Source organism: Canis lupus, chromosome 20, assembly GCF_003254725.2.
Source record: "Canis lupus dingo isolate Sandy chromosome 20, ASM325472v2, whole genome shotgun sequence".
Lineage (NCBI taxonomy): Eukaryota > Metazoa > Chordata > Mammalia > Carnivora > Canidae > Canis > Canis lupus.
The window spans coordinates 51,305,840-51,319,626 of NC_064262.1; the positions used below are offsets into that span (position 1 = coordinate 51,305,840).

The 13,787-nt window shown below is 48.7% G+C and overlaps 1 protein-coding gene and 1 long non-coding RNA gene across 2 annotated transcripts in view; one reads left to right on the forward strand and one right to left on the reverse strand.

The window, feature by feature from the left end:
- Positions 1-9,119, reverse strand: part of LOC112666483 (complement C3-like) — a 26,669-nt gene extending 17,550 nt beyond the window's left edge. The window contains exons 1-17 of the mRNA XM_025457457.3: positions 8,987-9,119; positions 8,624-8,831; positions 7,988-8,162; positions 7,732-7,802; positions 7,547-7,635; positions 7,382-7,464; positions 7,058-7,145; positions 6,210-6,312; positions 5,987-6,107; positions 5,629-5,744; positions 4,819-4,959; positions 4,528-4,737; positions 4,090-4,299; positions 3,422-3,583; positions 3,027-3,156; positions 2,027-2,107; positions 45-242 (exon numbers count right to left, since the gene is read on the reverse strand). Of these exons, the coding sequence (XP_025313242.3) occupies positions 45-242; positions 2,027-2,107; positions 3,027-3,156; positions 3,422-3,583; positions 4,090-4,299; positions 4,528-4,737; positions 4,819-4,959; positions 5,629-5,744; positions 5,987-6,107; positions 6,210-6,312; positions 7,058-7,145; positions 7,382-7,464; positions 7,547-7,635; positions 7,732-7,802; positions 7,988-8,162; positions 8,624-8,831; positions 8,987-9,057 (2,257 nt within the window). The 5' untranslated portion in view covers positions 9,058-9,119. The remainder of the gene's footprint in view (positions 1-44; positions 243-2,026; positions 2,108-3,026; positions 3,157-3,421; positions 3,584-4,089; positions 4,300-4,527; positions 4,738-4,818; positions 4,960-5,628; positions 5,745-5,986; positions 6,108-6,209; positions 6,313-7,057; positions 7,146-7,381; positions 7,465-7,546; positions 7,636-7,731; positions 7,803-7,987; positions 8,163-8,623; positions 8,832-8,986) is intronic.
- On the forward strand, positions 4,615-11,323 carry LOC118351617 (uncharacterized). Its single transcript, XR_004807327.2, has 3 exons — positions 4,615-4,753; positions 6,225-6,318; positions 11,275-11,323. It is a non-coding gene; the product is annotated as an uncharacterized LOC118351617 (long non-coding RNA).
- Positions 11,324-13,787: the final 2,464 nt, after the last annotated feature.

The window sequence follows — 13,787 nt, forward strand, 5'->3', positions numbered from 1 at the left end:
TCAGGCGAGCCCCAACCCCCTCCCTCCTGCCATGGCTTCCTCACATGTCCCCAAAAGCAGCTGTTCCTCCCGGGCCTCCCTAGTCAGGGCCTCAGACAGATGGCAACAGCTCAGGAAAGCAGCAACGCAGGTTGGCCCATAGCGGACATGCCGGGTCCTCTCCTCACACGACAGCCCCACTGGGCTCTCCCGGAGCCCAGCATCACAGCATTTTCGCTCCAGCTCTGTCTTGAACTTGTTCACTGTGGGCCAGAATTAAAGGGACAGAGGAGGGGTTAAGTGGGATCGGAAGAAGCTGGGGCCCATCTCCCTCAATGCCCCGTACACCGAGTCTCTATTTATCCATAACTCCGGCAGATGCTGGTCTTCGTACCTTCTCCCTGAAGCCTCACATTGAACCAATGTGGTGGGGTCTGATGAGGAAGCTACACAACAGAGAGATCAATTCACTGACCCATGATCTCACAGCTCCCAAGTGGCAGAGCTGGGACTGGAATCCATGCTGCTGGGGTTTCATTCTCCTCCTCCCCTTCCTTCTTGACAGGGATTCATAATACCATGTTTACATATTAGAGATACCATTTCCGCTTCTTTTTTATAAAAGATTTTATTTATTTGAGAGAGAGAGCACAAGCAGGGAGAGGGGCAGAGGGAGAAGAGAAACAGACTTCCCATTGAGCAGGGAGCCCGACCTGGGTCTCAACTCCAGGGCCCTGGGATCATGACCTGAGCTGAAAGCAGATCTTAATTGATGGAGCCACCCAAGCGCCCTATCATTTCAATTTCTGATTTTCATCATGTGTTTTTAAAAAATCAAACCATAAAACTTGTAAAGCACGGTGTCAAATCGAATGCTTCTAAGTTAGCAAACTGAAGGAATACACTTAAAAGATAAAAATATAGCAATTCTCAGGCACTTGGTGGCTCATTCGATCAAATATCTGACTCCTAGTTTCAGCTCAGGTTAGGATCTCAGGGCCATGAGATCAAGCCCTCTGTCGGGCTCTGCACTCAGCATGGAGTCTGCTTGAGATTCTCTCCCTCACCCTCTCCCTTCCCCTCTGCACCTCCCTCCATTCACACTCTCTCTTCAAAATAAATAAATAAATAAATAAACAAACAATCTTTAAAAATACATAGCAATTCAAAAATCTTATTGCTTACCATATAACATGATCATAGTTAAATAATATAACTTATCATTACCATAAATGAAACAATAGTTTATATTATAAACTTTTCCCAGGATGTTAGGGTAATTTTTTTAATATGAAAATTAGAGTTAAAGTTTTATCTCAATTTTTATTAGGCTTCACTTACGTTCTCTTTATTTAGATCCATAAAGTCATAACCATTGCTCAAAGAGACTGCAAAATCTGATATTCATAGAATCCATGTTTCTAACATTACTCAGTGCTGCCTCCCATCTTCCTCGAACTCCAGACTCAGAGCTTCTTATTCTGGCCCACACTTTGACCTTGGGGATGTCAGGTTTGCTAGCAATTATCCACTGGCACCCAGCACCCATCTCTCCTTTTGTCTACACTCTCTCTTTTCTCACAGAGCCTAGACATCTAAAAGCTACATTTCCCAGATTCTCCTGCTGCTAGGCTTTTGGATATGATTAGATTCCTGTACCGAGACACTGTTGTGTAAGATTTGGAGGGTGGAAGAAGTGGAGACCATTTTCTCTGTGGCAGTGGTAGCTGACTGGTGAACCCCACTCTACGTGTGTTTTTGTACTGCACACGTTGCTGCGTTTCATTGTTTATCCACCAGCATTGCAAGAGATATTGGCAGTAGTTTCTTGAGATTTCATGCATTGCAAGAACTGCAGTGAGGTGATCTTGAGTTCCAGCAAGCAGCCTACAGACCATCTAATGATTTTGAAAGTACCAAACTCCCATCATTAAATCCCTCCCTCTCTGCTTGAAGTACCTAGAGTGGTTTCAATATTCTCCTTTAAGCTCTAATGAATACTGTAGGTTAGGGAGCCAGGAGGGGCATGTCTAGGTTTAGCTCTGACCTGCATTTATTTTGGCCTCCAGCTTCTTCAGGGAGCGGCGGCGGCGGCGGCTGTCAGGGGGGCTCTGAGGGCACTGCCAGTCTGAGGGTCGAGAAGAATGAAGGGGCCACTGTCAAGATCATTATCAACATCCTTGATATTTATTTGGTACTTACAGAATACCCAGTGCTTTCTAAGCATCATTTCACTTAATCCCATAGCCTCTTCATATTCAAGATTCACCACTTAAAAGCTGTGCAATCTTCAGCAAGTATTTTATTTTATTTTATTTTATTTTATTTTATTTACTTTTTCAATAAGTCATTTAACTTCTCTGAGCATTAATTTCTCCACCTAGGTAAATTGGTATAATTATAGTTTTCTCAATGAGATCCTGCATATAAAAGTACTTAGTAGAGTGTCCAGCTTGTAGTCAACAGAAACTGTTATTGATAGTTGAAAGGAGACACTCCAAGTTGTCCTTAGTATCCACCTCCTCCCATTATCTGTGACAACGAAACCTGTCTCTTTTGTGTATTGCTCAGAATGAAGACCACATTTCCCAGTCTCCCTTGCAACTAGGGCTACACGACTGAGTTCCAGCAAATGAGATTTGAGAAAGTGTCTCTCTTTCCCACTTCCCTTCATACTTTTGCCTTGCATGACGTCCTGATGAGGTGCCATCTTGGAAAATAGCAGAGCAACAAGCTAGAAGGAGCTTGAGTCCCAGAATGACCTCATAACTGTTACTGAGTGAGAAATAAATTTCTAACTTGTTTAGGCTATTGTTAGTTTGTATCTCTGTTACTCATGGACAAATCTATATCTTAACTAAGATGTAGTGAATCACTTCTATTATTATCTCCATTTTATGGACAGAGAAATTGAGCCTCGAAGAGGAAATGTGACTGGTTCATGGTAAGGGTAAGTCTAGATTTTAGCCTGTCTGACACCAAACTTCATGTTCTTATCCATTAGACAGCACTGCCCCCCTCCGCCGCCACCCCCTCCCTTCCTGTACCTGAGCTTGCCAGGGTGTGCATCCCCGTGCTCATCTTCAGGTCCAATCCAGCATCCTTGAATACAGCAAGTCTGTCTTTCCCACTGCCTGCTGTACAACCAATGTCATGTTCCTCCACCACATCCCAGACCTATGGATTAAGATAGGAGCCTGGATTTGGAAGCTGTATGACCTTTTTAGGAAAGGAGCAATAGTGCACTGTAATTGCTGGCTCAAATAATAATTCTCACACCACCTCCCTTCTATTGAGCTCTTACCACCTTCCAATCTCTAGCTGTGTTCTAGATCCTTGAATACTTGTATCCATCAGTGTTGCCCATTTTACAGCTGAAGAAGTTGAGGCCTCAGTTAGAACCTCTAGGCAACCTCTTGGCCCAAAGCCCATGTGTTCTCACCTTCTTCTGTGTGAGCTTGTGTTTGCTGTTCAAGACATAGACAGCCTTGTCCACAGCCACCAATCCCACTGTGGCCTCTTCATCACCTGTCACTTTCACTTCCACCTGGCTGTTTGGCTCCAAAGTCTGGAATTGTCCTTCTTTCTTCAAACCAACCTTCAGCTGAGCCAGGAAAAAGAGAGATGTCAGAAAAAGGGGCTCGTATGCTACCAAGGGGCTTCCCCAAATCCACTTTTAAGTTTATGCTCCTTATTACTCTGATGGAGCATCCAGAACTTCACCAGGCCAATCCCAACTCCATATACTTGCATAGTCTCCATGCCTTAGGTTGAGCTTTTTTTTTTTTTTTTTTTTTTAAGATTTTATTTATTTATTTGAGAGAAAGAGAGAGCACAACCAGGGGGAGGGACAGAGAGAGAGGGAGAAGCAGGCTCCCTGATAAGTAGGGAGCCTGATGCAGGGGCTTGATCCCAGGACCCTGGGATCATGACTTGAACTGAAAGCAATTAACCCACTGAGTCACCCAGGTGCCCCTAGGTTGAGCTTTTAAGGGCACATCTCCATTTACTCTCCCCTGCCTTCAGACTTGGAGCCCGTCAACTTGGACAGCCTCTTGGCCCATCCGAGCTTTATGATGGTAATGTAAAACTTCAAGGAATTTGGCTTACCGTCCCCATGCATCTGTCATTCACATCAATCCATACGGAGTCAGCCACCAGTTCAGGATCCTGACCTGTTCCCTGAGGCAGTAAATAAAAGGCCAGGATGCGGAAGGAGGGCAGCATCTCTGCAGTCACATCAATGATGGTTGATGTGTAGTGACTCCCAGGTTGCTTTGATTGATATTTGGCATGCACAATCCGGCCCTTACTCAGGACCTTGGAGACAAGGGAGGACAAGAATGAGAAGGGTAGAGTCAACATTTTTCTGAGGCCGTCTTAGCTCACAAGGGAGACTTACGGCTCCTTTGCTTCAGCTCCTTAGTCTGAGGCCACCCCAAATGGTTCCCACCTTCGCATCACTGTTCATAGTGCCTCCAAACCAGCTAGCCAGGGATATCCCAGGGAAATAATTCCTTAGTTTAAGTTTTAGTCCTAGCCACTCACCAGGATGGTGAAGTGAGTGATGCGGTCCTTGGTGTCATGATTCTTATGTTTCGTGTTAAGGCTCAACTGGATGCTGCTGCCAATATCTGTGCCCAACATCTTCACTTCAATGTGCAAGAAGTTCCCTGACCCACCTTGAGTCAAGTAAGGCCAAGCTGTCATCCTGGCTGTAGCCTGCTCTTCTGGCCGGAGAGGCTCAGCAGTTTCTACCTGAGAGAAGTGATGGGTAAGTAAACTCTCAGCTCTTCTGGCTCACACAGGTCCATCATCCCTGCCCCATTAGGTTGGTACCAGGATAGAGAGCTGCTCCTGATTTTCAACTGTGTTGATGGTCAAGGTGGCCACTCCATTGTCTGAGGTGTACTCTTTATTGTTTTGGCATTGGACAAGGACTCTAGAGGCTGGGGACCCATCAGGATTTGAGACGAAGACCTGAGGTGGAATTGGGGTGAGATTAAAGACAGGCCTGGGGGTGGCCTGGCATGAGAAGTGAGTACTGGGAATCTGATTTGGACAGGACTGGCTTGTATAGCTGTACAAGTTGTGCACTGAACAACAGTAGGGGCACCATTCATATTAGAGTCTTTATGCATGGCACCCCCTCAAATTTTGGAGTATGCAATCATATGTGGTGGCCCTGGATGTTGGTGTGCTGGTGGGGTGGAGGTGGAGGGAATTGGAGAGATGTAGAGGGCTGGGGGAAATCTTTAGTAGGACTGGCACCAAAGGATGTCTCTAGTTTTTCTAGTGTCCATCAGACTCCCCAAGGTCACTCAAAATGAATGCATGTAAAAACAGTGTGCTTGCTGTACAAATGTAACCTCAAAATAACCCTCGAGCACCACCTTCTAACCTGACTGTGACCACTAAGCCCCCTACAAAGAAATTGTGGGGCCATCACAGTGCTTTGGGGGACCTGGGTTGAGACTTGAGAGAGACTTGGGATTGGTCCAAGAGGCATGATGGTTCAGTTCTCAAACAGATGTATTGTTGAGGGGGGGCGGAGGCAGGTGAGTCCAGTGTGGGCTTTTGTCTCCTGAGAGGGGTCTGTTAAGGGAAGGGAGCTCTGAATCCCTGGATGAAGTGAAGTCAGAATCTGACCTTAAAGTGGAAGGGTATCCCAGGCTTGAAATACTGGGGTGTCCTGGTGAACTTTATTTTGTATGGGCTCCGGACAATCTTCACCCCGGAGGACTCAGCCTGGACCATCTCACCCCCTGGAGAGATGGGGGACTGTGAGGTCTGTGGAGGAGGTTCAGTTTCTTGGGGAAGTGGAAAGGCTGCTTGGCTTCACCAAGACAGGGAAGACAGCAACACAATCTAAGCTCCTTTTAGTCTTTCTGACATTTTTACCTTCCTCTGATATGGAAACAGGCTGGGAGGTGGCCCATGGTCACATGTCTAGGTTGAGCAAGAATGCTGTTTTGACCTCTGCCAGGGGCTTGGGTGAGAGTGGTACCTGAAGAGAACACGGTGATGTTGACAAAGATTGAGGCCCCAATGAAATCCTCTTCTGGGCCTTGGAATGTGGATATCAGTGTATCCTTCTGGAGGGAGATGTGGCCCAGGCCTTCAGAGATCTGCTCTCAGGGCCAAAGAGAGAAGAAGAGATGGTTTTTTGGGGAGACAGGAAAGTTAATGGAAAGGGCTATTGGTGGGGGAAGAGGTCAAGACTCAATCACCTCCACTCTCTGCAGGGAGCTCTGGATGGGCATCCGACGGGAATCCAGCTTCACCCCGAAGATGGCCAGAGCATGTCCATCCACTGGCTTATTGAATATATACCTGGGGGTGAGTGGAGGGTCATCCCACTGTCTCTGAAGCACCCACACAACCTCATGTGATTGCAGAGATGTCATATATGACCTCATGAGGCTGTAGGGATAGTGGTAAATCTTTGGGAGGGACAGAGGTGGCCCCTGGAAACTTGAATGGTTTCATTGCTCATCTACACAACCCTGGAAGGTGACAAACATGTCCTGTAAAGTCTCATGTTGGGTTGCAGATATGGCCTGTGCAACCTCACAAGATGGTAGAAGTAGCCCATAAAACCTCGTGAGACAGACTAGACAGGATGCATAGCATGATAGAGCTGTAGGAATGGTCTGAATAATGTTGAGAAGTGGCAGGCATGGCCCTTACAACCTTGACTGGACAATATGGTCTCTACAACCTCATACAGCTGTGGAGGTGGTCTGGACAATTTCATAAGATGGCAAATGTGCCTGTGCAACCTTCCAGACCTTCAGAATGGTCTAAGCTGTGAGATATGGCACGAATCCATTAGATGGGCAAGGTGTCCTATACAACCCCAGAGACCAGAAGGGATAGTCTGTACTACCTACAGGTGACAGACATGGTCTGGACAACCTCGCAAAACAATGTAGGTGGCCAAAAATATCTCATGGGTGGCAAAGAATACCTCTACCTCTACCATACCTCAAGTGCCACAGAAGTGACCGGCTTTTCTACTCATTCAGTTTCTTGGCATTCCTGGTCCTATGTCCAAGCTGGGGACAAGGGGACTCACCAAGCCTCAATGTCCACACCCAGAGCCTCATCGTTAAGGTAGAAGAAAGTCTTATTTGGCTTCAGCTGGACCTCAAATGATGGGAGCACTGGGTGGAATAAAGGCAGTGGGTACCCTCAGTGTTTTGTTGTTCCCCCATTGTCCCCTCCCTGCTCACTCCTTCCTCATGACTCTGGCAACCCCCAAGGATTGGAATGTGTGTCCTGTTCACCAGAACCCAGCTTGGGCCCTCACACACAGTAGGTGCACCATGAGACCTCTTTTCCACTTCCCACCCTGTTTCTTGTGGGTCCCACCTTGCCCTGCCCATCACACCCTACTCACCGTATTCCCTGACATCAAAGGCTGCCTTGAACTTTTGCTTGGCCGCACTTTGGTAACTGGCTTCGATGCTCCAGGTCCCAAGACTGAGACACAGAGAGTCAGGAGAGATGGAGACTGAGGAGGAGAGCCTCCATCCCTCCATCCATAGGGCTCCCAGTGAGGCACCTGACAATCTCTGGGAGTTTAAAGGAGCTTGCGAAGAAACCTTCCTTGGCTATCAGATTCTGGCTGATTACAGTGATCCCCTCCGGGTTCTGTGGGGACAGGGGGTGAGTTGTTCATGACCCAGGCCTTCAGCACAGGATATAACCTCAGTGTCTGGGATGCATCTTCCCATAAAGAGAGGCCACCTTGATGTCCAGAGTGAATATTCTGGCCACAGGATCCATCTTGTGGTCCACAGTGAATACTCGGTATTGAACTGGAGAGAGAAGAAAGGCTCTGAGTTCTGGACAGAAGCTGGAGAGGGAGATAGTCATTAGGATCTTGGGCAGTGAGGAGTCATTGGACAGAGGGAGACCTTGGGGGATGGAATATGAAGGGCAGTGGGGGAGACAGGGAATGAGAGTCAGCATCTGCCCTAGGCCAAGGGCTTGGGGGCTTTACCCAAGTGCTCAGGGGTGTAGATAGTCTTGTCTGTCTGGATGAAGATGTAGCCAGCATGGGGAGCCACCAGCACTATCTTCTCCATGAATGAAGGGTTTGAGGTGGATGCCCACGTTGCCCGGATGATGACATACCGTTGCCCTGGTTGTTGGGGGTATATCAGGCTCTCAGGAATCTGGGGAGAGATGCTCACACTCCTCAGGCTCTGCTGAAGTCTCTATTCCTGGAAGCAAAGCCCTGAGCCAGATCTCAGGAGAAACAATTGAATGGGGGCCATCTGTCGTTGAGAACAAGGTTGTCTTGTCTGGCTCTGTAGGTTGCTCCTGCGCAAGGACATCCAGTCCAAGTGGAATTGCAATCCCGTCCGAGCTCAGCTTCCCAAGCCACCAGCAGAGGGCGCCTTTTATTAATTCTTACAGAGACCTCTTCCGGCTAATCACTGCCCTTCTTGGAGCTCAGACCCAGGGGACTTTGGATTTCTGACTGGACAGGACATAAGAGGAGCAATAACCATATCCAAACCCTGCATCTATTCCCCAGTGTCCTTCATGGGGAATCCTTCTAGAGTCTGCCCCTCTCCATCCTTGCTGACCCAGAACCTCCCTTAGTGGCCACCCATTCAGGCCTGTCACCTACCATCACAGATGTCTGTTTCATAAAGTGGTTTGCTCGTGAGAGAGTGAGGCGTCTCATAGCCACCACTGTTTTCTTCATGGGGAAGTCCCACACGGTGAGGTTCACCTGGAGGTTCCCAGTGAGGGGCTGCAGGGAGTCTGAGTGAGCCTGTACATGGATGTTCTCAGGAGTGCCGACCCGCAGGGCTCGAGGGGTCACCAGGATGTACCTGCCAGTAGACAAACACAGGAGCATGGGAGGACTTGGCGGGGGTGGGGGGTGGGGGGAGTGGGCAGGAGCAGAGAGACAGAATCACATGCAGGGAAGCATGCAGACAACAGACATGCAGGCAGCGGCTGAGGGCCTTCAGTTTCCCAGGCTCACAGTGGCTCGGCATGGGCAAGAGAGGTCCTCAAGAGGAGTAGAATCAACCCCACGGGCCAGGGCATGTCCATGGCGGCGGGGATGGGGTGGTGTGCAGCCCCAGGCCGCAGGTGCCTATCCTCTTGAACACCCCAGCTCTGGTCTGTTTGCCTTGGCCTGTCCTGATTGAGTTAATATCTAAACAGACATGGGGAAGGAATTCCCATAAGTCCAATGGGGAACGAGAGGGCTGCTCCTCCCTCCTCAGCTCGTTGGCTGAGGAGGGGCTGGGAACAGCAGAGGTAGGGAAATATACGAGCTCCCCCCTTGGAGGCCAGCGTTGGCGGTGGGAGCAGTTGTCCTTCCCATGACCCATGGGGTCTTATCCTGAAGCATTCCTCTCTATGCAAGGACCCTAGGCCATGTGGGTTGGGAGACTGGGCTCAGAGCTTGATTGGGACTGACCAGTCAGGGCAGGAACAGGATTGTCCCCACCCCTGCCCTTGTGAAATTGGTGAGTTTCTGGGGTAGTTGCTCAAATGGGGGGCAGTGCAGGCATTATATCTTCATTCCCTGGCCCCAAGCGTAAGCAGCCTTGGCATTTAGCTATCCAGCCCCAGGACCTGCCATAATGGAACCTTCTAAAAAATGCACAGGTCAAATCCTCTTGCTGGGCTTCGGATCTTTCTGCATAATTATGCTTGGTAAATTGTGACCATTGTCCATTGTTCTTAAATTATGCCAAGCTCTCTGGGCTCCTTTTCCAGAGGCAAATTATACATATTAAACCAGGGACAAAAACACATCATGCTTGAGGCATTCCTGGAAGAAGGCTTTCTCTGTTCCGAAATAATTTTCGCTGCCTGTTTAATATGCCCTTTAAAGATGTTGGACCACTTTGTGGTGTCTGTCTCTTAGAAGCAGACGGGTTGCAGACAAGTTTGTCTGGTTCTTCTTTTTTTTTAATTTTTTTTTCAGTGAAGCTGGCACTGCCAGCTTGGAGAATCTTGCTTATTGGAGAACCCCAGATCTCCCCGAAAACAATGATAATATACATTTATCCAACAAAGATTCATTAAGTATTTGCTATGAGCACAGCCCTCCTTAGCAATCTGGGAACACAGCAGTGACCACAATAGACAAAATCCCCGCCCCCATGGAGTGGAAATTTAATGAGGACTTACTAAGGGCTTAAAGTGCATTTCCCCCTTCAGCTTCACAGCCTTTTATTAATTAGGTTCAACGTGTGCCCACTTCCCAGACTCTAGTTTTGTAGAGAACTGGAAAGCCAAGTATTTTAGAAACAAAGCGGGAAGGTGGGATCTGGTCATTTATTCCTCATTTACTGAGCACCTAGTGTGTTCCAGGTGTTGTTCTACACGCTCTACGTGCACCGACAGGAGAGCCATAAATGTCTCACCTTTATGCTAGAGTAAGAATTCCCATCTATTGTACAGATAAGGAAACTGAGGCCTGGTGAGTGAAAGCAACTTGCCCTGTGCCAGGCAGGTGAGCCGTGAGGCTGCAGGTGATGCTCTTGAGTCCATGGTAAACAGTCTCTTGTGAAGCAAAGAACCAACAGAATCAAAATAAGACCTGGACCAGGGGAGCAAATGAGAGCTAATTTGGAAGGTTCTAGAACACTGGTGTCCACTTGGGGTGGCATATTCCACTGCTGTTCCCTGCTCTCAGGGAATCTCTGCTGGCTCTGTTCAGCTCTCCCTCAGCTGGCGGGCAGCTCTCCCCTTCACATCTTTGCCCCCACACCAGGTGTCCACATCCCCTCTCTGTCCCAGGGGCTCCTAGGTGTCCACAGCAAGGCATTGTCCAAAGGTGAAGGGTGCCAGGGGTTTCATTCTCAGTCCCACCCACATCTCTCCCACCTTTCTGTCCAGTCTGGGCTCCCTCTTGCCACGCCAGTACTTCTGTTTTGAAACATGCTCAGGCCTGCGGCTACCTTCAGTTTCAGTTTTGTCTTGAGGGTGGGCCCAGGAAGGGAAAAATTGCTCTTGGGTACCAATGAGAAACAGAGGAGGTGGGAAACACTTTGAAAACATGGTGTGATAGAGCTTTATCATCCAATGAATAAATGGGTGTAGGCGAAAGTGGGTGAATGAATGACAGGAGCTCACATCTCATACGTCTGTCCGCTCCTCCCTGCCCCAGCCTCAGGTCCCCTAAATGAAGAATAAGCATGTGCTCAATAACTAATACTTGAAATAAATGTGGGCGCCCACTGCATGTCTGGCCTTGTTTTTTTTTTTTTTTTTTTTTTTTATGTTTTTTTTTTATGTCTGGCCTTGTTGCAGATGCTGGAGACACAGCAGTGAACAGGACGGAAACCCCTTCCCTCGGGGAGTGAGTATTCACTGTAGCCGCCTTCACCTGCTCATTCTTTTCTTTTTCTTTCTTTCTTTCTTTCTTTCTTTCTTTCTTTCTTTCTTTCTTTCTTTCTTTTTTTTTTTTTTTAAGATTTTATTTATTCATGACAGACACACAGAGAGAGAAGCAGAGACACAGGCAGAGGGAGAAGCAGGCTCCTTGCAGGGAGCCCGATGTGGGACTCGATCCCGGGACCACAGGATCAAAGACAGATGCTCAACTGCTGAGCCACCCAGGCGTCCCATTCACCTGCTCATTCTAATGACCCACTGACCCACTTTGCAGATGGAAAAACCCAGGCGCCAGAAGGTGAAGTGTCCTGCTCGAAACTGTGCAGCTAGGAAACCGAGGCACAGGGAGGTTCAGTGCCTTGCCTTAGATCACACAGCAAGTTACGTGAACCTGTGTGTGAGAGGGAGCCTGAGGAGGGTAGGGGGGTCGCAGACCGGCTGTGAGCCCCACCTAGGGCCGCTACAGCAGTTAATGGTCAAGTTCAACCTTTCGCACTTGGCCGCGAGAGGGCGCCAGCGAGCCTCCAGCCGGGCTGAGGAGCGCTCGGCCCCCTCCCGCAGGAATGCGGGTGGCGGAGGGAGGGGACGTTGGCTGCGAGCCCAGAGCAGCTGCTACCGCCGCTCAGATCCCGCCCGCCTTCCCCTCCCTGGGACCCTGGGTTTGCTGCAAGGAGGCCAGGGCGGGAGGGACGGCTTTGCAGGGATGGGTGGCCTGTTTTCGCTTTCTCCTTCTCCAGGCTTCCAGCCCAAAGCTTCCCGGGAAAGGCCGGGCAGGATCCAGGATCCAGGAGGCAGAGAATAATACCCATAGCAACATTTCAGGGAATGGCTGTCATTTATGAAACACTTGAGCTCTGACACTTAGTAGGGACTTACTCGCCAGCAGCCCTTCCGTTTTCCAGGTGAGGAAATCCCAAAGCTCAGAAAGGTTTCTTGCTCAGGTCAGAGGTGTCAGGAGCGTCTTAGCCTGGGGGAAACCCCCAAGATGTGCCCTGCTTGGTAGCTTCCTGCCTCAGCCCAGGCTCCTCTGGTCATTTCTTGGTCCTGAGGACTTCTGATCATGCACTTGTGTTCCCCAAAGGCTTCAGGAACTGACCTTGCTTCCTGATCCCTAAGGGCATCCATCACATGCCTCTCCTCCCGGTCCAAGGAGGTCTGGCTCGAAGTGAGAATTTTCAGAGGAAGCTTGTTACTTGCTAAGGAGGAGGGATCACATTTGGGGTTGATTATTGGGTCTGAGAGCCATGTGATATGCGCCCCAACAGAACCGACAGCCTGATCAGGAAAAAACATCCAGAAACAAGCAGCTATGACGGTCCAGAGAAACCTATCATAACCCATTCAGCCTGTGGAGTCAAAGAAGGCATCTTGGAGGAAGTAGTATTTAGGCTGTGACCTGAAAGTCTCAGGAAAGTAAGGGTAATCAGGTAAAGGGTTAGGAATGGGAGACAGAAGATGGTTTTGTTTCAGGGGGAGAGAACAGCCCTTGCAAATACCTGGAAGGGAGGTGGGGCATGATGATTTGGGGAGTGGTAAGAAAGGGTTTTTGTTTTTGTTTTTTTTTTAATTTATGATAGTCACACACAGAGAGAGAGAGAGGCAGAGACACAGGCAGAGGGAGAAGCAGGCTCCATGCACCGAGAGCCCGACGTGGGATTCGATCCCGGGTCTCCAGGATCGCGCCCTGGGCCAAAGACAGGCGCTAAACTGCTGCGCCACCCGGGGATCCCAAGAAAGGGGTTTTGAAATCCTTCTTAGGCCGCAGAGAGTCCCATTTTGACGCATTGATTTACCCACTCATTCTTTCATTTGTCAGATATTTGGATATCTACCGTGTACCACATACTCTTGTAGATGTTGGAGATGTGATCGAGCAGACAAGTCTCCTCCCCATGGAGTTGACATTCTAGTGGAGGGAGACAAGCAAAAAACAAACAACTAATATGTGTCAGCTGATGAGAAATAAAGCAGGTTCAGGGGACACAGTGAGAGAGTACCATCTTGTGGCCCCTTTGAGAAGCTGAACTGAAGGAAGGAGCTATGTGGCTATCTGGGAAAAGCTTCCTAGCAGTCGGAGCAGCAAATACAAAGGCCCTGAGGCTGCTTGGGTGACTCGGTGGTTGAGTGTCAGCCTTCAGCTCAGGGCAGCTCAGGGCTTGATCCCAGGGTTCTGGGATCAAGTTCTGCATCAGGCTCCCTGTGGGGACCCCCGCTTCTCCCTCTGCCTATGTCTCTGCCTCTCTCTGTGTGTCTCTCATAAATAAATAAATAAATCTTTTTAAAAAAGGCCCTGAAGTAGGAATGTGCATAGAGCATTTAAGAAATAGTAAGGGGAAAAAAAAAAAAAAGAAAGAAATAGTAAGGGGGTCACAGTTCCTAAAATGAAGTGGGTGAAATGGATAGAGTGGGTGATAATTTGAGATTTATAT